The sequence below is a fragment of the Solea solea genome, chromosome 5, assembly GCF_958295425.1.
Source record: "Solea solea chromosome 5, fSolSol10.1, whole genome shotgun sequence".
Classification (NCBI taxonomy): Eukaryota; Metazoa; Chordata; class Actinopteri; order Pleuronectiformes; family Soleidae; genus Solea; species Solea solea.
This window is the reverse complement of record NC_081138.1, coordinates 3828551-3852814: the sequence shown is the minus strand read 5'-3', so window position 1 is coordinate 3852814 and position 24264 is coordinate 3828551. Positions and strand designations below refer to the sequence as shown.

Below are 24264 nucleotides of genomic sequence, written 5' to 3'. Positions count from 1 at the left end.
ACTGTGCTGAGGCACAGCTGCCATTGAGTGATGGAATATAGACAGAATATAAGACTATATGTATTTGCTAGCAATATTATTATTATAACAGTAATAAGACATTTGGTTGTAATCATTGCTTGATTAAATGTATAACACTCAACATTAAATTACATATATTTAAGCAGTTTTAATTACAGTTTAATTAAGTTTTCTATTTATTTCTCCGTGTTTGTGCATCATAAATGTGTTTTTATTGTCAAGTATACATAATTTTATAACAAAACAAGCCCTTTTACTTTGCAATTCTGTCTAATATTATAATGAATATTGTATATTTCCCACCCACTACTGAATAGCTGTTTTTTTCCACTTTTTTTCCTCTAGACCGGCCCACTCTTGACCGGACTAGATGCTCATTGGCCCCCCAGGTCATTTGAGTTTGACGTACTGTCTTACCGACAACCTTCACGTGGATGTCTGCGGTGTCCTCGCCCGCGGGGTTTCGCACCACGACAGAGTAGCCTCCCTCGTCCTGCCTCTCAGTCCCCTCGATGGTGAAGATACAGTGGCCCTTGGTGGTTTCAACGTGGACCCTCCCGTCTCCTTCTGTGATCACCTACGCGGAGACAAAGAGAGTTACTGGGTCCCGAGTAGAGGATGTGTTGGTGACTCTCCTGTCACTGAGTGTTGATATGACCCCAGATGAGGTGCACGAATATCATGCCACACTTGGACACACAACTCCAGATGCCACCATGCAGAAGCAGGACCAGGCATGTGATTCTGGTCTCTACATCATGGAGTCAGTCGGACAGAATATTCACACTGAGAGTGTCCTCTGCCCCCAGAGGTTAGGTTTTTCCAAGTAGCTTCAAAGGCAAAGGGCAGTTACAGGAAAACGAGAATGTGAATTTCAGTTCTCTTCATTGCAGCTTAAGTGCTTAGGACTAGTTCTGTGTTGTATATTGTTGTGGTCGACCAGGACGCGGCGCCACACGGGGGATTTAGGGGGTTTAACCTGCTCAGTTGTGCTTTTTTGGGGTCTTCAGTTTGAGCCTCCATGAGGACTAAAGAGAGAAAAGACTCGCAGACAGACTGACTGACAAATATCCAGACTTAACTCACTTACTGATCTGTTTCTTAACCTGTGGGCTTTTCATTGTTTCCCCCACTTAAATCAAACCACAGATGGAAGGTAGAGTTAACAGAGAGTGGGAGATAAAAAGCCACTGCAGGCTCCAGCTGTTTCCATGTTCTCATCACTGCAGATTCTGACGTCATTCAAACAGTATTCAGCCATCCACTTGTTCTATGTTTTGATGCTGTGCTTAATTAATGACATTTTGAACCTAAAGGAAACCTTATTCATATAATGGAAAAACTCTTAAAAAACTTAAGGTCCACTTAGGAACTCATAATTAGACTAAAATCCTCCTGTAAATCAGCAGATGATCAGACACATGTCGATCTATATCTCATCATACAATCATCAAAACCTCTGAATATGAAAGTGTGTATTTATTTATCTCTGCGGGCGTTTAAACGTCCACTTACTGCCCCGGTTTCCTCTGATTTCAGTCCGACGGAGGTGGATCCAGAACATGCTCTTACCTCATTGACATGGATCACGGTGTCACAGATGCAACCTTAGAGAGCACATACAGTAAAGTAATATCATCCATGTACAACAGTAGCCACTGGAGTCATGTCATGACCTTTGCAGCCCGTTGTTGCAACAACTCCCAACCTTCAGTCAAGCTGTTGATAAATCACTTCCTGTGTATTTTGTTGAAAGCGATTGCATTATTTTTCAAGTTTCAGTAACCAGATTACAGGTTATGACTCCTCCACTGCCTACTTTTGTACATCCCATCCAGAAGACAAACCTACTATTTCTGTGATTAGTTCGTTTTTTATTATTGTGAAAGGACACACGCTGAAACACACGCTTGCAACGCCAGCAAAGGCAGAATGTCTCGTTCTCCTGTGAGACGGGCACACTTACTTTCCCGTCCTTCACGGTCCAAGAGGTTGCCGTCTCTCCGTTCTCCCCTCCGCCGGGTTTTAGAGAACTAGCCTACGTTTGAGCAGAGCAAAGCGGTGAGAGCCGAAGAGACGCGAGAGGGTCGGAAAAACCTCTCTTTCTCCTCAACTCGATGATCAGCGAAGCCGGGAGGCACCGCTGACATGAGGCGTTAGAAGCAATGGAGTTTATTCAGCTTCATGGAGAAAGTTTAAAATGTCTCAGGCATAATGTGTTAGTGGAGATGAAAGGAAAGTTATTTTATGGCTCACAATAGTTAGTTGATAAAATCAGCTTGTATTATTCACTGTCTAAATGTGCTAATTATACAGTTAAGCATTGGTAAGACTTCTTTTGTTCTTGTTGTACCTTCTCCCCTTTGGTCCAGACCACAGTGGGAGCCGGATCCCCGGTGATTGGGACGTCCAGACGCAGTTTGTTACCCGCCACCACCACGATGGTTGAGTCCGCAGTGCGACCCATGCAGTCCAGGTGGATCTTGGGAGGATCTGATGAGATGGTGACAGAAACGGTGAAATGAGGAACCGGAGCAGGTGCTTGCACGCGATAAAAACACCCAATTTGCGCGGGATACCTTGGCGTGGCACGTAATCAATCTTCACCTCTGGGAACACGAGAAAAAAGGTCGACGTTAGCTTGGGATTCTATGAATGCTGAAGTTTGTGCTTTTCAAGGCCCAGTGTGTAATATTTAGGACATTGAATATGCTGTGCATAACTTTTATTTAATATTTTTTTGTTATTTTGCCTCCGTTTGGTCTTTTGAACAGAAACGATCTGAAAACAAGCTCTGTCAAGCAATACTATCAGACCTGCCTGAGAGAGCGTTTCTGGATACACAACTCCAACACAACGGCCGGGTGGAGACAAGAAGCAATGAGGGGGTTTTTTTTAGCAGTAGAACTAACTTGTGCTTCTTGTGTTTTCAGTCAAACTCCAACCTGAGCTTTAAAATCAGAATCAGGATACTTATACTTTATCCTTAGGAAAGAAAATCAGGGATAAGACTAAGAAAACACAATATTAGCTACAGATAAATATAGAAATTATAGTAATAGTTCTATGACAATAGATAGAATAAAAGTGTGTGAACAGACAAACTGAAACAGATACTGTTTACAGATGTAATTATGTTGTTAAAGCCACAGCGGTTTATATGAGCACAAATATTTCATTATTTATTATAACAATTATTAGTTAAAAGTTACGCACTGCAGCTTTAAGTCGCTTGAAAATATATATACTTTTGTTGTTTTTGTAGCCTTGTGTACGTACAGGAAGGAGCAGGAGCTTACTATGTAGACAGAGTCTCACCACTAGATGTCACTAATTCCTACACACTGGACCTTTAAGTATTAAAAAAAGGACACATGTTACCCAAGAAATTGAGTTTGGCAGAGAGGTTGAAAGCGTGGCCGTCTGGCACGAAAGTGTAGTCGGCCTCATCCTCCGGTTTCACATCATCAATGGTCAGTTTGTGGATTCTAAAAAAGAGTTTGGGAATCTGTACTATCACGGTGCGTGTCATGGAACGTAAACAACATACTATATTTAATGCACGCTCAAGAGGGTTCTCTCACCTGCCAATGTGTGTGATATTTACTCTGGCGTCAGGCTTGACTTCCACGCCATTCTTGAACCAGGTTCCTCTTACTTTCTCATCCGACACCTCACACTTGAACACGGCCTGATCCTTGGCCTTCACTGTGAGGTCTGCGATGCTCTGGTAGACCTCCAGCTCTTTCTCTGCACAGTCAGAAAAAAAGAAAAGAAAACACGGAGCGTCACCGGGAACAATCGAGGATTCCGAGGTGGGGGGGGCGGAGAAATAAAAGACGCGCTAATGCGGTGACGTGTGAGGTTAATGCAATAAAGGATAGATGCAGATATTGTATATGAGGATAATATGGTAATAATATGCCCAAATGTGAGGTGTTCATTATCTTTTGCAGCCATTGTGTGTTGTATCATAGCAACAGACACAAGGGGAATCGCTGATTGAATTTATGGTTGAAAATAAAGTGGGAGGAAATGAAGACCAGATGCAGGAGCCACCTTATATGAGGAGAAATAACGTACAGCGGAGTTATTAAAGTTACCCCAAAGAAATTGTTTTCTGAGTGAGAGAATTCACACCGAGTTCCTTGTAAAGGTTACATGAGCGTGACATCAGCTTGTTGCCAGGGAGGGCAAATAAGGTAGGAATGGCATTATAATGGGAGGTGTTGGATGGAGGTGTCGATCCCCGCTGCTCGGTGGCAGCTGGTAATTCTTGGCAGGCTCAGCGTTCGATTAACAGGCCAGACGAGTTCAACAGGACTGAGAGAAGGGACAGAGATCCAGAAATGTACATTGCACACACACGCGTGTACGTCTATATGTAATACATATCCAGGGCTAAATCACGATAGGTGTCGTTGATGTTTTTGTTGCATCGGGAATCCTGCTCTGTGGGCTAATGATTTCATGGTTTCTGAGTGATTAAATAAGGAGGAAGAAGCTATATGGTAATTTTTTGCTTTAAATCGATGAGTTAGATTTTTATTTTATCTAAGAAAATGTATTTAGCTCCAAATCCTGTATATAATGCTATAATAGTAATGTTATATAGACGATATGACAAAACAACCAATTAACCCTTTGACACCTATGCCTCAAACTGTCTTTTTTGTTTATTTTAACCATAAAAGGGCCAGAAAATGTGCAGTGAGTAAGTGCTTTTGCCCGTTTTTCCAATACCTGGCAGTTATTTACAATTTACTGCATGTTGAAATAGTGTTTTAATAAATTAAAATGAAAAACAAACAAACACTGTAGTTACATGAACACCAGATTTTGAACATTTGAACAGTATAAGAAAAATTCTTGAAATAACATTTGTTTTGGTCTCAATGTACAACAACAGGCCAAAAAAATGTAAACTATGCACAGGTGTTTTTCCAAATATCTGCTTTTTGGTGACAAAGAGCCCATGAGGAGTGAAGAAGAGGCGGGACTAAAAGAAATAACAAATACACTTTACAAATACACATTGTATGAAGTTCAAGCTGTGGTCGTTGCTGTATTTCTGTGAGTGACACGAGTGACTTTGGCGTCACAGCAAACTGGAAACTCATTAGTCATTAGTGCAAACTTAAAACATAGGAGTGGCACCGTAATTATAATAGTACACACAATAATTTATTATTTTAATAATGTGCTATCTATTCTAGTTTGTTTGTGTTCTCGCTTTCTGTTATTGTGACTCATTAAATTGTCTTCTTCATAAGTATTTTTAGCTTTGCGAAACAACGCAAGACATCTTATTATTGTTTGTGTTCATGCTTGTTATTAGCTTTTCTCTTTGCTCTGAGTCAGTCGCCCTCTCTCTCTCTCTGTCTACACCTACACTCCAGTCAGGTAGGTGGCAGTAATGAGCCTCTCAGCTGGTTTGTCAGTCACAGCGTCAGGGCCCTAGATTTACAGGTATAATCCACCAAAATACTACTTCTAATCTAAGATTTAAAGGTTAATTTCACCTTAATATTACTTGTAAATAAAAATTAATTACATGACGACATTGGCACCAAGAAGCAGACATGGTAATTATTATTAATACTGTACTTTTAATGGCCTTGATAGCTCACAGGAGAGAATCTCTTTAAATGTAAAGATGCTATTGAATTTAAACGCTTTATAAAAACCAATCATTACAAGCTCCAGAATTAAGCTGCAATTATTTCTGATCAGTCACATCCAGCTGTGTGATAATTATTTTTTTTTTTAAAGTGATTGACAGCACTGATTTAATTTTAAGTGTTTCACTGACAGCAGCTTTAAATGAAGACAAACAAAGACGGGGGAAACAAAAACCAAAGAGGGGAATCAGGTCACTCAAGCAGATCTGTGACCTTCAGGTGAAACATGGCCCAGGTCTCCTAACTTTAGCCGGCATGTATGTGGAAATTACCGCAGTAACCTTGGCAGGATAACAGTGACAATGACAAGTCACTCTATCCTAAGAATAGACGGCGTGTCATGAGTGGCAAGTCCACGTGACTGTCGCCGCTATATGGTATGAGAATGTGCACACACAGTATTCCTCACTGAGCTCACAGGCCTCAGCACACTCACCCTGCACCATGACCTCCGCCATGGACTCCCCGCCGTTTGTCTTGACCTTGTAGTGGCCGCAGTCGTCCTTCGTGGCCTCGTTGATGATCAGATAATGTTTGCAGCCGTCTTTCTTGAAGCGGTACTTGAAGGACTCGTCTCGCGTCAGCTCCACGCCATCTCGCTCCCTGCACAAACATTCGCACGGCAACTGAAAACGACGCACAATTAAACTGCACAATGTTTGTTTCTCTGGTTTGTCCTTTCGAGGTAGTGTAGAAACATGGAGGCACAAGATGGTGCCTTACCCAGTGTTGTAATGTACTGTACTTAAGTCGAATTTTCACATATCTGTACTTTACTTTCGTTATTTATATTTCTGACAAATTTTACTTTTACTACACTAAATTTCCAAAATAAAATGTGTACTTTTACTCCGATACATTTCCCTTAAGAATCTTCGTTACCCGTTACTACAAAATAAAAGTTGAGTTGGTGGCGTAATGCCTGTTTGTTGTCGCTAGTTGTTTCTAGCGGCACCAGCAGTTAGCCGTTCAGCTGTTAGCCGCAAATTTTCGGCTCCAAGTGGACCAGCGGCTCATTGTTTGCCGTATCTGACACCGAGGCTCTGGTCTCTGGGTTTCTGGTCTCCTGTCTCCGCGTTTCCGTTGTACACTCAGGGTTTCAGATCTCAGCTGTTAGCTGAGCGGCCAAAAGGTAAGCTAGCAAGCTCACGCAGATAAACCGCAGATTTCTTCTCCATGTTGAATTAAAGACTCCAAAAGCCCCACAAACTCCAGACACAGACACTTCAGTACAGTAAATGTCAGGTACTTTAAGACATTTGCTCAAGTAATATTCTAAAAGGTGACTTTAACTTCTACCAAGGTCATTTTCTGGTAAGATACTTGTACTTTTACTCAAGTATCGCCCTCGTGTCCGAAATAAACGGAAACAGCCTCCACGAAGCGTTCCGGAAGCGAGTTCTACGGCTCAAAAATGAACAGGATAAACGCTCCTTGTCTCCGCCCACCCCAGCTCTGCTGCTGCATACACACAAGCGCTCCCTCAGCCAGGTCTGATAGTATTGCGCCTTAGATTAACGCCCTTGCCTAAAGAATATATGCAGTGCTTATTCTAAACTTACAAAAACAAACTTACTGTGACTGAAACTTCACATTTAGGTCACGTGCCGAAAACTGAGTCACCTCAATTTATTGGATAAAGACTGTGACAGGTTGTTGAAAGCTGTGAAAAAGTCAGTGTCATGTTATTTTAGACTCCTACACAGGCCTACTGCCAGATTGGCTAAAAATAGCTCATTATTAATTCATCTCAATCCTTTAAGTGGTAGACTAAATAGTTTTATTACGGTTAGATCTCAGATTACGCCGGGAGCATGCATGGATTTCTGTAGTTTCTTTTGGCCTTCACCTCTTTAATGTAAATCAATCTCTAATCTTCATTTGTAATTTTACACTTACACGTATTGATCTGTTCCAAAAAGACCAAAAAAACACAAAGAGGAACAGATTTTGGACCCTAATAAAAGTCCACACACTTGCAGCAACTTTCTCCTTCACACAAAGGTCACACACAAGATACTAAAAATGCTGACGTGACCTTTTCACCGAGGTGATAATTTACAGCTCGCAGACTTCAGAGACTTCAGAGACCTCAGTCTGTCAGAAGGAGGACGTGCTTTTAGGACACGACAAAACTCAAATACCATCTGCTGGGTTTCTGTGCAACTAACACAGTGAGGATGACTGAGGAAAAAACAACGTGAGAGGAAGTGGGATCGGATTTGTTTCATGCTTTTTTAGGATGTTTGTGAACGAGGTATGAAGTGATACAATACTGAGTATCTGGATCAGTCTGATACTGGTCACAATTAGTGGACTGGGTATTTTTGGAATATTTAAAACATAAATATCACATACATGTATTTGTTCCTATGTCTAGTTATACAATGTTTAAAATCGTTTGAATTTGTGAAATTTGGAAATACCTCACAGTTCCAAGTTCACTTGGCTCGTTTTTATGAACAAAAAGGTCGATTTTGTGACTTCTGTACAATTATTACTACTAAAATGCAATATAAAATGACTCATAACTTTGACTCAACAAATTATTTTTAAAACCTGAATATGTGACATATAAACACACTATTATTATATTATATTATATTATATTATATTGTTCCCATGGGTGCACCTGCAGCACAAAGGCTAAAAGATGGGGAAAAAAACTGTATCACACCAATATCAGACAGATAACTCATACGACTGTAAATTCATAAACAAAAGGTTTTTTGTTGGCCTAATAGGAATGTGTGGTTTTGACTGATGCTTCCATTTTGGATTTTGTTTTCCAATGGCATGAAATTCAGCAATTAAAAAGAAAAACAGATGACATGTGAGTGTAAGGGAGAGAGTCTAACCATTTAACATTGGCTCCTTCCTCTGAGACTTCACACTCCAGCTCCACCCGCTCTCCATTCATGATCATCTGATCCTCCAGGTTCTTCACAATCACAACAGGGGGCTCTGCAGACAAACCGATCCAAAAAAAAATCTTAATCCTCCACATCATTACTGTTATTATTAATAATAATAAACCTTGTTTTACCTTTAACAAAGAGCTCAGTGGTGCACTTCTCCTCACCCACCAAACAACAATACGCGGCGTCATCTGCCAACGAGCAGTTGTTGATGGTGAGGTAACGCATGTTGCCGACGCTCTCGAAAATGTACCTGGACAAAAAGGTGTGTGCAGTTTTTGAATCGACTGGAAACAGCCCTTGTGACATAATTCACAACATATGATTCTTAACAACAGCTAATTCAAATGTGTTTGTTTCTGTTGTGACACTCACTTGCTGGTGATGACGTGAAGCAAGGGTCAGGAATGACAAGAAAGCGGGGAGAGAGAATTAAATGTATCACGCATTGAAATCAATAAGTTGCAGTTTCTATTAAAAAAAAAGCTTCCATATAAAATAACATTATATGCAAGAACAATATACTCAACATATAATACATTACATCACAGTACGGTAACAACATGGTATTAGTATGGAGTATACGGACATAATATGACAGTAAGTTATTTCCAAGTAATCGCTTGGCAATTAATTAAATAATTACATTAAGTCCAAAAAAAGGTCAAATTAAAAACATTTTGTGTTAATGTAAAATTTATGTTTTAAGAAATGCAGTGAGATAAAATAGCCGCGCGGTGGAAACACGCCATATGACATTGTACAGATACAGTGTGCTTTACTGTGATGAGGTGAATTCAAACCTTCCAGTTGGGTGGATATCCTGCCCGTTCTTCCGCCATTTCACCTCCACATCTGCATTGGCGACCTCAACCGCTAGTTTGATTTTATGGCCCTTGGTCACTTGGTAGGCAGGGTCCAGCTTCTTCATGAACGCTGTGTTTCCAGAGAGCACAACATCACACGATGAGTCACGGTTCATTTCGCATTGTCTCAGGAACGCACGGCGACAACAGACTCCTCGCGCCCACCTGCGCTTTTCTTCTCCTCCTTCTTCATCTTCTTCAGTCGCTTCAGCATGCCTCGCAGGTCGGTGATGCCGTGCTGGAACGCGATCTTCTGGTATTCCGAAGCGGGGGCGTGGCTCAGGATGTCCCACACGTCCACGTCGGGTTCGGCGCTCACGTGCACAGAACTGCTGTTCAGACGAATGATGTGAGAGTGAGCTACTGTGAACACAGACTTTTGGAAGTAGATTATAACAGAGATGCATGAACAGTATGTTAAAGGTACAGTGTGCAAGGTTAGGCAACATTTACTGGAGCTGAATATCTATATCACAACTGAATCATATTCTGTGTACTACGCTAAAGAGATTCATTGGTAAAAATTAATACTACCCGAACGTTGTATATATATATATATATATATATATATATATATATATATATATATATGTATATATGTATATGTCAGGGGTCTCAAACTCAAATAAGTGGCCCCCCAGTCGATGCCCTGTGGCCCTAGACTTATTTAAAAATACTGAATGTATTTAAAATATTACATTAGGTAAAAATTCAACATTTAATTACACACAAGCTTTAATTTCAATTGTCTATGTGTAATTTTTGAGTATATTTGATTTTTCAGATCGATTTTGCATCAAAAATAAGTTTTTGTTGTTGTTGTGAACTACATATTATTCAAAACCAACACTTTCACTTTGAATATTTACTATATTCAATTTAATCCAATCACTAAATAGTTCATTTTTCTGACTTTTGACCAGACTAGAAGTTCACTCGCCCCCAGGTCATGTTGAGTTTGAGGCCCCTGATATACGTATATGGTCTTGTATATGTACAGGACTTTAGGTAAGCGACCTTGTGCCTGCTGTGTTTCTCCATCAGCCCAAACGGACAAACCAGCTAAAGTGTTTCATATTTCAAAGCGGAGGCTTACTATGTAAAGATGTGTCAAGGCCACACGACGGACACGTCGCGTCTGTCGTGTTTTTAATTTTTAGCGCCCATGTTGACAGATTAGAGCGTTTGCACGCGCCTCGGCAGGCACGTCTCATGCGTCTATTTTTGAGTTTCAGCATCTCGTCTGCTTTTCACGTGTGTGTGTGACGACGCCAGTCCCAACAGAAATATGACATTTGACCAGCAAGACACCTATATTCCTCTCTTAATCAGAAACTAAAATGACGCATCCAGTGTGAAGCAGGGAGTCGATGTCACTAATTCTTACGCACCGTACCTTTAACAAACAAGCGATATTGAACAAAAACATGGTTAAATTGTTGATTAATAAAAGAATAAATGAAGTAATGTTCAAGCATACATTATATTGCCTTATAGAAGTGATTTTGCTGTTTTTTATATTCTCTCACTCTTTTAATGTCTGTATGCTTATATATGATATATACTTTCTGTCGTTACTTTCATGTAAACATTGAATATCTGCTTGTTTTCCTTCTTCTTGAGTGTCTGTCAACTCCCACCCATGGTAATTTGCCGTGGGAATAATACACAACTCCTTATATGGACATCCTGAGGGTGCAGGCTTTAAAAATTTTTTTTGTTTTTCAGCTTCTGTGTAAGCACATTTTTAGTTGTGATATAAAGAAGCAATAATTGTTTTTTTTTCGTGTCTTTTTGTTCATAAAAACGAAAAGTGAACTTTGAACTTTGAACTTTGAACCCAAATTCAATCCAATTTGAGTACTTCCTGCTCAGGTGTGTTGATATAGTTTGGTGAGAATGACATCAGATTGGCTGTGCTGTGCTGAAAAAAGGATATAAGCCACTCTATATCTGTATATACTGTATATTTATACACAGTAATGGGAAAAAAGCAGCTGAAAAGGTCTGTGTTCTAAGGATGAATGTTAATTCAACTCAAGACAGAACTAAAGTGTATGGATCCAGGAGAAGACGACCGTTTTCCCTCCGTCTCCCCGTCCTAAAGCCGCCGTGTGCTTCCACCTGATTGTGTAGATTGTGATTAGATGTCTGCAGCTTCCTCCCATGACCTCATTAGCTTATCATTACAGTTTCTATTTCTCTCACAGTTGTCAGCTATCTTGTCTTGTTAGCTGTTTAGCTTATCTGCTGATTTAGGTCAGGATTTTATGAGCACTCTTTCTCTCTCTCCATCATTTCAGAGGACATTACATTGATTTTCATTCATTTCCTGGAGACTTACTCTAACTTTAACCATAACTAATACTAATAAGCCAAAGCCTAACCTCATCTTAACCATACAATCACCTTACAATCGAACAATTTTGATTTTTGTCCCCATAAGGAAGACAAGTCGCCCGTTTTTTATCATCAATCCTTCCACTGACAAAAGACAGTGTTAAGAGTTAATTGTTTTCAGGTAAGATGACAACATGAATGATCATGAAACATAGAAAGAAGTTTCCCTGTGACAGCTCCACGGCGTGTCAGCAGTCTCTTACCGATTGGAGTGTTTTAAGAAACTGCTGCTCATTCAGAGGGAGAACCCAAAGAGGCGAAAAACAAACCAAACAAAGTTAACACACAGCAGATGCCAACACAGCATATTAGAACCGAGACATTATGAACGGCAAAAGCAAGCCGATAAAAACCTAAACAACGTCATAATATGTTAAGATCGAGGGCAGTTAAGTATCTGTCAGTGGGGGCGTGATCAGAGGTGTTGTGTTGGAGTTATGAGTAAAAAAATGTCATAAAGTTGATCAAAATCAGTGTAAATCAGCGATAATAAAACAGAAAAACTGTGTCTGTTAGGAAGTTTGGCTGAAACAGTGGGATGACTACGGTTTAGCATGTCAATTAGTCGTATATGAGGGTAATAGATGAGGATATATACATATTTGGGTGTATTTTCCGTGGCACAGAAACAGCAAACTACAAGGGATGCAATTTAAAACACAAGAACGCGTCATATCACCGACTATGCGTTAATGTCACGGCTTATTCCCATGCAGACGTGTTATGCAGTGATCACTCCAACGGCGTGCAAATGCAGAAGTTCCTTACTCTCTGGAGATGCCGGCGCGAAACCAGACAGAATGGAACGGAGTCGGCGTTAGAGTTGAAAAGTAACCAAACATTTGAATGTGTATTTTCACTATTTTGTACGTGCTCACCTCTTCTTCAACAGGGTGCTGAAATCCAGCTCTCCCGAGTCGTCGTTTCCCTCGGTGCTACTGCAACAACATCAGCCAGCAGCAACAACAACATCAACATCAACATCAACAGCACGGTCACTCGCGCCATCTCACCAAAGACAAAACAGATGTTAATGCCTTTTCAGACATGGATTGTTTTGAATAAAACAAATCCATACTAAGGTTTTTTTTCTGTTTACTCAAATGTATCAGAAGATATCAAACGGTACAACAGAAATGTTCACGACGGAGACCGAACACGTGAATACAGGCAGATGCTTTGCTGGAGAGACAGGTGTTGCCATGCGTAAAAAGGAGGAGTTCCACATTTTGGGAATAACACTGTTTTTAACCACTCTAATGTCACAGTTGGGACCTGGAAATGACACCACGGGGATGGCAGACGAGTGAAGTGAGCAGCGAGGGAAGGATAATTGTGCACGGCTACTTACTGTCAAAGAAAATGCGCAAGGGGAACCCTTTAATTCTTAATTTATTAATGGTTTGACCTTTTTTTGCAGCTAGTGTATATATATACATATCTATATATATATATATATATACATATATATATATATATCTATATATATATATATATATATATATATATATATACACATATGTATACAGAGGCAGACTAGTGAGTGAGACAAGGAAAATGACAAATGGCTAGTGACCATGTGTGTTTCTCAAAGACCTTTTCTTAGAAGGGAGGATCCTTCCAAATCCAGCCCTAGAGAGATTCTGAGAACACACAATTGTCATTATGTCACTGGTTCTGCTGAGCAAAGTGCACATGCTCAAAAACTTAAATTAAAAATTCATAGACTTTTTGACAACCGCCAAGAAGCTGCTACCTCGACTTCTATGCTTGCGCTCTCTCCAGTATACAAAATATGTTAATTTCACTACAGAAGAGACTAAAGGACCTCTAAAATGTCCAAATATGTCTATATATATGTCGGTATCTGCATCAGTTATTGGCCCAAGCACTGGCAATATTGGATATCTGCAAAAAGTCCAATATCCCGCATATCACCTAATCTTTACAATATGAGAATTGAAAATTTGGGACAAATAAAGGATTATCTTATCTGAATAATATAATATCTGCACTGAGAACCTGCAAAGGTTTTGTATCATTTTGGCTTTTCATCCACATGGAACTGGCATTTTTGGGAGACCTAAAATCCTCAAAAATTTCCTAATTTTGGAAAACAGTAAAAATCTCTGTGGAGATTAAGAACCATCTTGTGGCAGAGTCTGATGATGCAATATCCTTGAAATTGTGCCGTTGGAGGATCTTTCCTGGACTTTGATAAATACCCACAGAACAAAGGACTACACCTGTATTCTTGTAACCACACTGAATATGTCTGCCTCTGATCTTACTAACTCCAGCTTACCCAACACTATGTAATACATCTTTCTTTTTTTTTTCTTTTTTTACATAACAGTGTGAAGAAACACCATATTTCCCATAAATGCGAAACGACTCCTTTAAAGCGTGAGCAGCAGCCGTCGTCCGAGCAAGAAAGGATGCAGAAACACTTGAGGTTAAAGAACGCAGCAGACAGTAAATCGTGTCTGCTCAACACTGATCAGTGGCATCAAAGAGACGGGGGGGGGGGGGGGCACAGCTTTGGCTGTCTGTTTCCTGTCCCTGAGCCGACACGGGGATTAGAAGGTGAGTGTCTGGTTCATGTGGTGAGGTTACATCACACTTTGTGCTGCCTGTGCTTCCTCTGTGTGGAAACCCTGTGGACGAGCACAGCCCGCTCTGTCGTTGCGCGGCCAAACCACTGTCACAGCGCACTCTCTGCGACGTCTGCTGTCGCTGTTTGTGCAGCTGCCTCTGCTGTTTGGGACTTGAGACGCAGGAGGAGATCAGAGAGAGAGCCGATGTGCAACACTTTCATAAATCCAACATCCGGATTTCAAAGTCGGTGGTTAAATACACACCGACGGCTAGTTTAAATAGCAGCTCTACCCATAAGCTCTCTCGTGGTCTTCCTGGTCCGGTTATTCTTTCAAACTCAGCAGAATGGAGGCGGCACCATCCAAAACACTGGTTCTGTTCTTTGACACTCAGAGTTTGAATTTGAGCCTCCATTGTTGCAACAAACCCCTTTTTTTTTACTACCTTGTGGATGGTCCATTCCTCTTCACACCACCAGCCTCATTCCTGATAGGTCAGCATTTCCACAGTTATTCTTTTACATCATAACATGGTTACACTCCACTGTAAACAACTGCTGCATTTTTCCACTTTCTGGCAAACTAATCTTAACTGATTCTTAAAAAAAACTGAACTGAAACTCTTCACTCTTTCCGTGACCCCAGTTCTGAGAGTCGTGCATCTCGTTCCGCTCATGCTCCCTATTCTGAAGTTCCATTCATGCTCAAATGAGCATCCGTGTTCCGTCTTTGTGCAGAAGCAGAAAGAGCAGGAGTCAATATCCAGTAAATGGTACTTAGGTAATCATTGATCAACACATCCAAGGCATTTGATTGCTTACACTTTTCTTGTGTACCTCAAGTGTCACCCCCAATTTATTCTCAAATCCTCTCACATTCAGAATTTAGGTGATTTATGTGTCTTTTTTTAGGTAATTAGGCAGCTGAGCTGAAGCAGAAAACTGGATAATTTTTGCTATTTTCTTTCAACAATTTATCTTTGTTTTCTCTGTAACCCTCTAACCCAAACCCTCTTGGTGGAGTCTGATTAGTGCCGTCAAACGGTTAAAATATTTAATCGCGATTAATCACATTAATGTCATAGTTAGCTCGCAATTAATCGCACATTTTTATCTATTCTAAATGTCCCTCGATTTCTTTTTGTCGCATTCCTTTTTCTCATTTTAATGCTCTTACCAACATAGAAAAGTGGATCTGCTTTCTTTGTGCTAATGTTTTTTTTCATTGAGACAATAATGTGTAAGCTAATCCGAGCTAAGGGAGGTAGCGGTCTTCGTAGGTCTCCTTACTACAGTTTGGGGGTCTTGGATGTGGGGAGTGCGTCGAGATCCAGGCTGCGTTGGACACGGAGAGCCCACTTGGAGACGGAGAAGCACACAACGCTCGCCATCCACTCAAAACGTAGCGTTAGCCTACTACTCTTTAGCCGGCTCGAAAGCCCAAACAAGCGTGTGCAGCAAATGTTGTTTTGTTTCCGGTTTAGCTAGATCCGGCGTGGTGTTGTAGTTTTTCTAACATTACTAGTTGTTGCAACAGCATGTGTAAAAAACCTACAAAGTTTGCTAGGCCAAAAAGAACGGTAATCTCGCGATAAAAACATTGACGCTGTTAAAAAGGGTTAAAAGCATTAAACTGATACTGAACAGCACTCATTTTTTATAAATTTCAAAATGCAAAGAGCCGCTAATGTTTTATATGTTCTAAATACACCTAATCTACTGTACCATATTCATACATGGATTCAATATATTGTCGTGTTTCATTTAGATGCCATTATATTGCATGATGAGTCAAAGGAACTTCATTTCAAAAGGAGGCTGAGGTTTAAATAGTTAAAAAAAAGTCATACTTTCAATTCATCTAAATATTCAATGTCTAATTCCTCCTTCTCAGCAGCCGATTTAGATGATTCCTGTCTTTAAAACTGAGTGATATTCATCATTTATGTTTGAAATCTGGCTTTTAAATCGTAAACGGTCGATGTCAGAGGTTCACTCTGATAAAAATCAATCTCACAAACTGTCGTATTGACTGCAAATCCATTTAAAGCAGCAGCTGAAACTGTTTCTCTGTGGTGACTGATTGCATATAGATTGCTATATTTGTCCATGTTGACATAAAAGTATGCATTTACGGTGAATCCTGTACATCACTGAGTTCACGTTAAATGATTTGCATGAGTCCTGTAAAGGAAGGAAACTTACGTGCGCCTGAATGCTGCTCTAATGTCAAAGCCCTCAGTTGCACGAGCCTCTGAAACACAAGACAACCGTGTTTCACAATCAATAATAACAATAATAATAATAATAATAATAATGGTAATAAATATTATTATAACGGGTGATCAAGCACATACCATGAACACTCAGATCAAAATTACAGCTGTCAAACTTGTCTTTGGAGGAAACCTCACATCTGTAGCCTCCTGCAAAGTTGGGCTTGGCATCGATGATCTGCATCTCAAACGTGTGGACCTGACGAGAAACATGAGACACCGATGTTTTGCATTCATACCACAAGGCCTTTGCACAGCAGATATATTTATTTTTCTCGTGCTACATTATTATTTTTCAAATACAAAATCTTCAAACTGTCTAAAAGATGAAGTCTAAACCTTCAGTGACTGTACCCAGGTTTTGATTTTTCTCTTTTCTTTTCATTCATTAAAATGACGGAGAATTCCCTGATCCTCTGTAGCTGCTGACTCCCCCAGTTTCTTCCTGTGAGGTGATTATCTTGCTCCCCGCGGTCGTTAACGCGCCTGATTGCATCGAGCTCGATGTGCATAATTAGAGGGCGTTGAAATTCACTTAGAAACGATTCGCAACTTTGGGCCATTTATTTGCATTACCGCCAAAATATGACATTTACTCCAAATTTCGGAAATTAAATATGGAAGGGCGTTGTATTTCTGTCATTAGGTTAGCATGGATGCTGCTTATCATGTTTTAATGTCGAGGAAAGCAAATAAAAACTTTCATTCATTCATTCATTGTCTATCACTGTATCCTCCACATGAGGGCTGTGGGGCCACTGGTGCCAATCCCAGCTACAACCATTTGCCTCAAAGTTAAGATGTGTGCTTCTATTGCACATCGAAGGGAAGAATTACATCAAATCGGTGTAATATAGTCAGAAAATGTTTGCTAATGTCTATGTTCTGGGGTGCCAAACCTTAGTGTTGCGGTCGAATGACTCCTTCAGCTGCAGGTGTTTCCCAGATTTGCTGGCGAGGTCCATCCACTTCCCTTTGAACCACTTGACGGTCGGTTTCTTCAGCAACGACTCGACACCCACTTTTGCCACAAAGGTGATGTTTCCACCTGCACACATGGTTTATTTTTTTCTATTCATTTCAATTTTTAATTGGGTTAAATTTTTCTAAGTTGTTGTTGGTAGACAAAGTGAAGCCACATACCTTCTGTGACCTCTCCACTCTGGGGTTTCTCTGTGAAGAGTCCAGTCAGGTCCTGTCTGGTGTCTGGAAGGTCTGAAAATCCAATGGAGTCATGGAAGAGCGATCAAACAGGGAATTAACTTTATTCAATTCTTTAAGATGACAGAGCATAAAATCAGTCTCCTCTTTGAGCCAATGTCCATCCATCCATCCATTTTCTACCACTTTATCCTCCACATGAGGGTCACGGGGTGCTGTGCCAATCTCAGCTGATATCGGGCAATAGGCGGGGTACACCCTGGACAGGTCGCCAGTCCATCACAGAGCCACAAAGAGACAAAAAACCATTCACTCTCACACCTACAGTCAATTTAGAGCATCCAATTTACCTAATCCCCAAATTGGCAGTCTTTGAACTGTGGGAGGAAACCAGAGAACCCGGAGAAAACCCATGTACACACGGGGAGAACATGTAAACTCCATGCAGAAAGGCCCTTGTTCCATCCGGGTCGCAAACCTAGGGTGTCCTTGCTGCAAAGGCAAGAGTGCTAACCACTACACCAAAAAATCTTGCTATAAGGTTGGCAATGACACACACTGCTCTGCTGGCAGGCCCAGCCATCGGTCTTTAAAACCCCCCTCCAAAGAGATTTGTGATAGACCTTTTTTGATTATGTCAAAACCGAGAAGCCATCTTTGGAGAAGAGACAGGTACATTTGAGTGTCATCTGCATAGCAGAGATATGTGGAGCCATGCAGGCACACAATGGCACCTAAGAAAGCATTCAAAGATGGAAGATCGGGCTAACGGCTTTAGTGTTAATGTGATTTAATGTATATTTACCTAACACGTCAAAATGACAAGGATTTTTTGGGGAGATTTTGGGAATAAGATCACAACAGAGCTGGTGGCATAAAGAAACTGAACCGTGAGTAAATGAGTGACTAAGACGGGACAGAATAGCTCACCCTCAGCTGGAGCGCCATTGTGTGCTGGTGCCACAGCGTCTTCCCCTGGAGGTGCAGCTGCAGGTGGTGCTTGTTCTGCTGCTTCTGCCTTTTGGGACTCAGCAGGGGCCTCAGCAGGGGCCTTGACTGGAGCTTCTGAGTTCACATCAGCACAAAGATGAAAAGACAAAGTGAGGGGCTTGTACATGGCCTCGAAGATTCAGTGCCCCTTGGTTGTCTGTCTTTAATATTTTACATATCAAGACTCATATACAGTAAAAGGACATTCAAACCTTTTTTTAAAACACTGTTTTGCATCTGGCAAGAATCTATCACTCAAATATTCCGTACGTCTTATCACCTTTGAACCAGCCAACAGATTTTCCATTTGTTATCAGCTCCCTCTCATGCCTTTTCTTGAGTGCCAGTCAAGTGGTGATTACTCATGAGGAAATAATGTGCTGGTGCGCGGGTCAAGGTCAACATACACCCAGAGCCCAAGCATGTGTGGCTATGATACGAGCCACAGACAGCTGTGGGCGGTTGTTTGTTGTCCACTGGGCCCATTAGTCTTTCTGCTGCCTTTCTCTGAGATTTGTTTCCGCCTTGTCAAATCCAAACCAGCGACTTCAGTGAGTCACACTGACACATTAGTGGCATAAATGTCTTTCCGTGACGCTGGTAGCACACGGTTGCCGCAGGTAACAACACAGCGCTCTATAGATCTGATTGAGCGAGTGATGTGTGAGACGTGCTCACAGCCTTGGAATATATTTATTTGCTTTCTTACGAGTAGTTGGTTAACAGTATTGCAGATCCCCATTTAGCTTAGCTTTAGCGTAAACACAAGAATCAAGGGGGGAGGGGTAGCAGTTGGTTTGGTTCTGTAAAATAACAAAACTTCATGTTACCAACTGTTACGTCGTCTGGTTTGAGAAGTGAATTCCACAAAGTATGATGCAAGCAGAAGTTAGCCACCAGGGGGCGACTCCACTGGTTGCATCAAGACTCCCGTTTGAAGAAGGAGCCTATTTTTCAACTGATATTCAACATTTTCCCGAAGAGTTAATGTTTCAACTGTTTGTTTCAGATTTCCTCAATAGTACATCGTATTAATAATTTAGTAAATGATGTTCCTACGAAGAGGAAAATGGATAATAAAGCATAGCACATGTGATTGGACACCAGAATGATTGACACATGTTGGAAGTCCATGTTGTCAAAAATGAACATTAACACGGTCAAATCACAAATCTGAAACTTTCAATCTGGGAGTTTGGTTCGCAACCAGACAACTAAATCCATTTTTTTTATAAAGTCTATGATTTCTAGTCTTTATGCTAAGCTAAGCTAAGCTAGCAGTTGCGTCATACACTCTTGGGTCAATGTTCTTTCTATCTAAAAAAAAAACCCCAAACATCTCTCAGAGATCAGCATGTGCAGAGTGTGAGTTCATGTGCGGACACGTCAGGTTCATGCAGTGCATCAAATATGTATTGGCTCAGTGCGTTTGTGACTGCTGAGTGCTCTTGCTCTGCTTTGTGCTCTGCGTTGATTACTTGGCTCTCATAGGTGAGCGAGCAGATGCAGCTGCGGCATCAAAGTTCTCCCACCTGGCTTTGGTAGGACCTTCAGCTCAAACTTGACTTTTGACCCCCCAGCAATCACCGCATAGATATTGGCATCGTCCCGGGCTACTGCTTTTATAGTGAGAGAGTGCTTGTTTCCGTTGGCTGTGATCATGCATTTGTCGCCACTGGAAATGTCCTTTGAGTTGCACTGCCATTTCACTTTAGTGTCTGGCTTCTCAGTCTCTGCTTCAAAGAGCACAGAGGAACCTTCCTCTGCCTCCTTAGTCTTTGGTTTCTTGGTAAATGCTGAAACTGAAGAGGGAAGGTACGTTCAACACACAACGTCAGTGTCTGTTTTCCAATCTAAAAGCAAAACAACTCAATGTACATTGTGACACTGCAGAGAAACAGAAATGAAACCACAGAGAAATGATGAATGGGTTGAAACAGTACGGTGTTGTACAGTCGACAGGACACTGGGTGGGGCTAACTGAAAAGCAGTGAATTCAGTTTTTCCCACTATAACAGAATTCCTTATCTGGCTCCATCATGAGTTTTTTGTGCAGTCTTGTCTTTCTGCTCTTAGATAGAGTTTAAACATAGTGAAGATACTGAATGGTGAAACTCAAAATCTAATAATAGCATCAGAATTTCAGGATCTCAGGACATTGTTTCATGTGGTTCTGTAAATTGATTGTGTTTGATTAATGAATATCCACCTGTCTGCGTCTTCTGACCTCCGAGGTCCCTGAGCCTTAGTTTGGGAACCAACCAAAATGCTTTGCACATACTAACAGCAGGAGATAATAATAATAACAGTACATTTACACACTTATAAGACATCAGCTGTTTGTTTTCTTATAAAATGTTCACAGCAGTGTTATTTTTGAATACTTGACATCTTTAAAAAAAAAAAAAAAATGCACTATGTTCACCGATATCCACAACAGCTCGGAAAATCTCCAGACGTTACATTAAAAGACTGACTTTGCTTTGTTATTAGAGTCTCTTTCACTTTCAGAACGACCGCGTTATCCTCCACATGAGGGTCAGCTGACACAGTGTGGGGAAAGGCGGGGGTTCACCCTGGACCGGTCCAGTCCATTGCAGGTCAAACAAACAAGAGACAAACAACCATTTCATTCACTCTCACTGTCACACTCATACGACCAATTCAGAGTATCCAATTCACCTGGAAACCCCACATGCACACAGGGAGTTCAGACAGACAAACACCTGGAAACAAAAGGACTCATTCTATAAAAAAGCCATAAATCAGCCTTCCTCGAATCTTTCACCACAATGGAAACACACAACAAACGGTCTCCCAGAACCGTTTAGTCCCAAGAGAAATGTTCCTGGAACTATTCAGTGGAAACGCTCCTTTAAATAGTGCCCGAGCGCGGATTTGTTTTCACTGCACGGTGCCGTGTTTGGATTCGTCGAAAGCATAATTGAGATGTAAATAATTTACAGGTATGGCTCATTACAATACGACACAAAATGTGACACATGTATGTATGTGTGTGGGACACACAGGCCTCCAGGTACCAGGGTCCAGGGATTAAGCCGACTCTATTTTTGTGACTCTGGAGGCACAGAAAGAACGACGCGCCCTCAGCGTGTCCGCAGCAGCCGTCGTCTCATGTTATCAATAATTCATGTTTCCTCCGCTTTCACACCTTCACGTCATGTCTATGATTATCGAGCTCAACCGATTTGTTTAGTACGATTTGAGTGCACACGCCATTGCGCTGTAGGGTTTGTTTAATGTAGGTTATTGTAAAGGCTTAAGTTAAACATTTAAAATTAAAATGTATTTTTAGCTGGAGGTCAAAAGATTATTTTAGGTCAATGCTGAATACACAAATAATGTGTGTCAGTCACTCTGATAACCAGATCTATTAATACCTAATGACTTTTAAACTTTTTTTGTGTAATTACAGTTTAAATGTGTCATTTATTTCACTAATTTCTGTCTGAAATCATTGCAATGATGTAATTTTAGTCGGTTTTTATGTCTCTTAAGAAGGAAAAACTGTTTTTTCTTCACACCATCGATAGAATCTTTAATTATTTTTGACCGTAGCCAAAGAGAGACGGTAAACAAAAGCCATTGTCTTAATGATAATTGGTCTTAAATCCGCAGGCTCGAGACAAACATAACTGTTACTGTCCTCGGCAAATCCTTGACACTGAGGGTATTAGCATGTGCGCCGCTCTGTGACATCTGACACCTGATACATCCTCGCTCCTCAAACTATGTCCAACGCCACTGAAGCGAGGGAGGAGGAGGAGGAGGAGGAGGAGGAGAAAAACAGTGGAAAGTCCTTTTGTCTGGCAGGAATCCAGCATTTCTGGACCACTGGTGCATTCTGTGAATGCCAGTGACGTCGGACGAGGCACAGTGTCGATTTCACATCAAACGATGTTTCCACTGTGGGACGCTGCGATGTGTGCGTGAGTTCCTGGTTGAACTTTCACGCGGCTGGAGGACATTTTGAACCGGGGATGAATGATCGCGTGTTTGAACGTCAGCCTTGGGCTACGTGATGATTGGTGCAAAGCCACTTGTTACTGCTCTTTACTGCCATTGAATAGATGTGAATTATAAATGCTTTAAGTAGAGGTTTGTGCTCATCTCTCTACTTAAAACTCAATTTCTATGACCCTTGCAGTGTTGTAATACTTTGTTACAATTCAGATATCTGTACTTTACTTTGTTTTTTATATTTCGAGCAACTTCTACTTTTACTCCGCTAAATTTCCTGAATAAATCTTTTACCTCCACTTGCCCAAGGACAAGTGGAGTTGGGAACTGAACCGACAACCTTCCAGTTGAAAGACAATTTGCTCCACCACTGATCTCAATTCTAACTCCTCAATACTCCTTAAAACTTCGATTTTATTGTACTATTGAGTTTTAGTTGCCTTCAATTTCTACCAAAGTAATTTTCTGTTAAGATATTTGTACGTTTACTCACTTTTAAGTACTTTATTCAAGGCCGGACACTAGTTAATAATTATATTGGTGCGTATGACATCAGTTTATTTTAATCCAAGGGCTTCTTGTCAGTGTATCCTCTCTGGCTTACTGTCATCGTAACTCCACATACCCCGTTTAAGGCCAATTAAGTTTATAGCAGCATCTGTTTCGAGCTTACGGCGACAACTGGCCCTGTGCTCTGACACGACGGGCACGCGGTGACACGACGAAACACCACTGAGCACAGAAATGTGATGGTGGTCTGCTGCGGTCGGAGTTGCCCAAGAGAGAGGTTACTCAGCACAGTCCACCCCTTTCACACATGATATTGTAATATCACAGAGTTGCTTAAAGGGAAGTGTCGGTTAAATGAAAAGAAAAAGAAAAGAAAAGAAGAAATGTCCTGCCACTGCATGTTGATAATAAAAACATCACATACAGAATCCATACACTTACTTGTTTTTTTGACCGGCTCTGGCATCGTGAGTGATCGCCTCTCCTCCACAGCAGGAGTCACTTTTCCCTAAACAAACAGCTGTCTGTCTCCGCTCTCTGCCTTTAATAGAGCTGCCGGCCTCCCCTCCTTTTCACGAACCATCCCACCAATACTCCCCATCAAAGCTTGTCCCGTCCCAGCGCCCCGTCCCCCCACCCCCCCCCCCCCCCCCCGCACACCCAGCGACCCACCCACCGTGCCGCCAGTAGCGTCTGACCTCGAGCTATATTTCACCCATCCTTTCCTCCAACACCTCAGCTGAATGATAGGCCTTGAGAGGGCAGAGGAAGGATGTACGGCAGTGGGTAAATTTAGTAACGTTGAGTCCTAAAAAAAAAAGAAAAGGAAAACTTAAGTTTGTTTACTCTTGTTGTGTTTGTACT

At 41.2% G+C, this 24264-nt stretch overlaps 1 protein-coding gene across 1 annotated transcript in view; it reads right to left on the bottom strand.

The window, feature by feature from the left end:
- mybpc3 (myosin binding protein C3) overlaps window positions 1-23946 on the bottom strand; it is a 52069-nt gene extending 28123 nt beyond the window's left edge. The window contains exons 1-21 of the mRNA XM_058629175.1: window positions 23842-23946; window positions 20442-20711; window positions 18850-18984; window positions 17902-17973; window positions 17658-17806; window positions 16840-16957; window positions 16688-16736; window positions 12765-12824; window positions 11077-11085; window positions 9652-9818; window positions 9424-9556; window positions 8996-8998; window positions 8749-8873; window positions 8561-8666; window positions 6139-6305; window positions 3606-3771; window positions 3403-3509; window positions 2601-2630; window positions 2375-2514; window positions 1988-2059; window positions 439-598 (exon numbers count right to left, since the gene is read on the bottom strand). Of these exons, the coding sequence (XP_058485158.1) occupies window positions 439-598; window positions 1988-2059; window positions 2375-2514; window positions 2601-2630; window positions 3403-3509; window positions 3606-3771; window positions 6139-6305; window positions 8561-8666; window positions 8749-8873; window positions 8996-8998; window positions 9424-9556; window positions 9652-9818; window positions 11077-11085; window positions 12765-12824; window positions 16688-16736; window positions 16840-16957; window positions 17658-17806; window positions 17902-17973; window positions 18850-18984; window positions 20442-20711; window positions 23842-23866 (2263 nt within the window). The 5' untranslated portion in view covers window positions 23867-23946. The remainder of the gene's footprint in view (window positions 1-438; window positions 599-1987; window positions 2060-2374; window positions 2515-2600; window positions 2631-3402; window positions 3510-3605; window positions 3772-6138; window positions 6306-8560; window positions 8667-8748; window positions 8874-8995; window positions 8999-9423; window positions 9557-9651; window positions 9819-11076; window positions 11086-12764; window positions 12825-16687; window positions 16737-16839; window positions 16958-17657; window positions 17807-17901; window positions 17974-18849; window positions 18985-20441; window positions 20712-23841) is intronic.
- Between the last annotated feature and the right edge of the window lie 318 nt (window positions 23947-24264).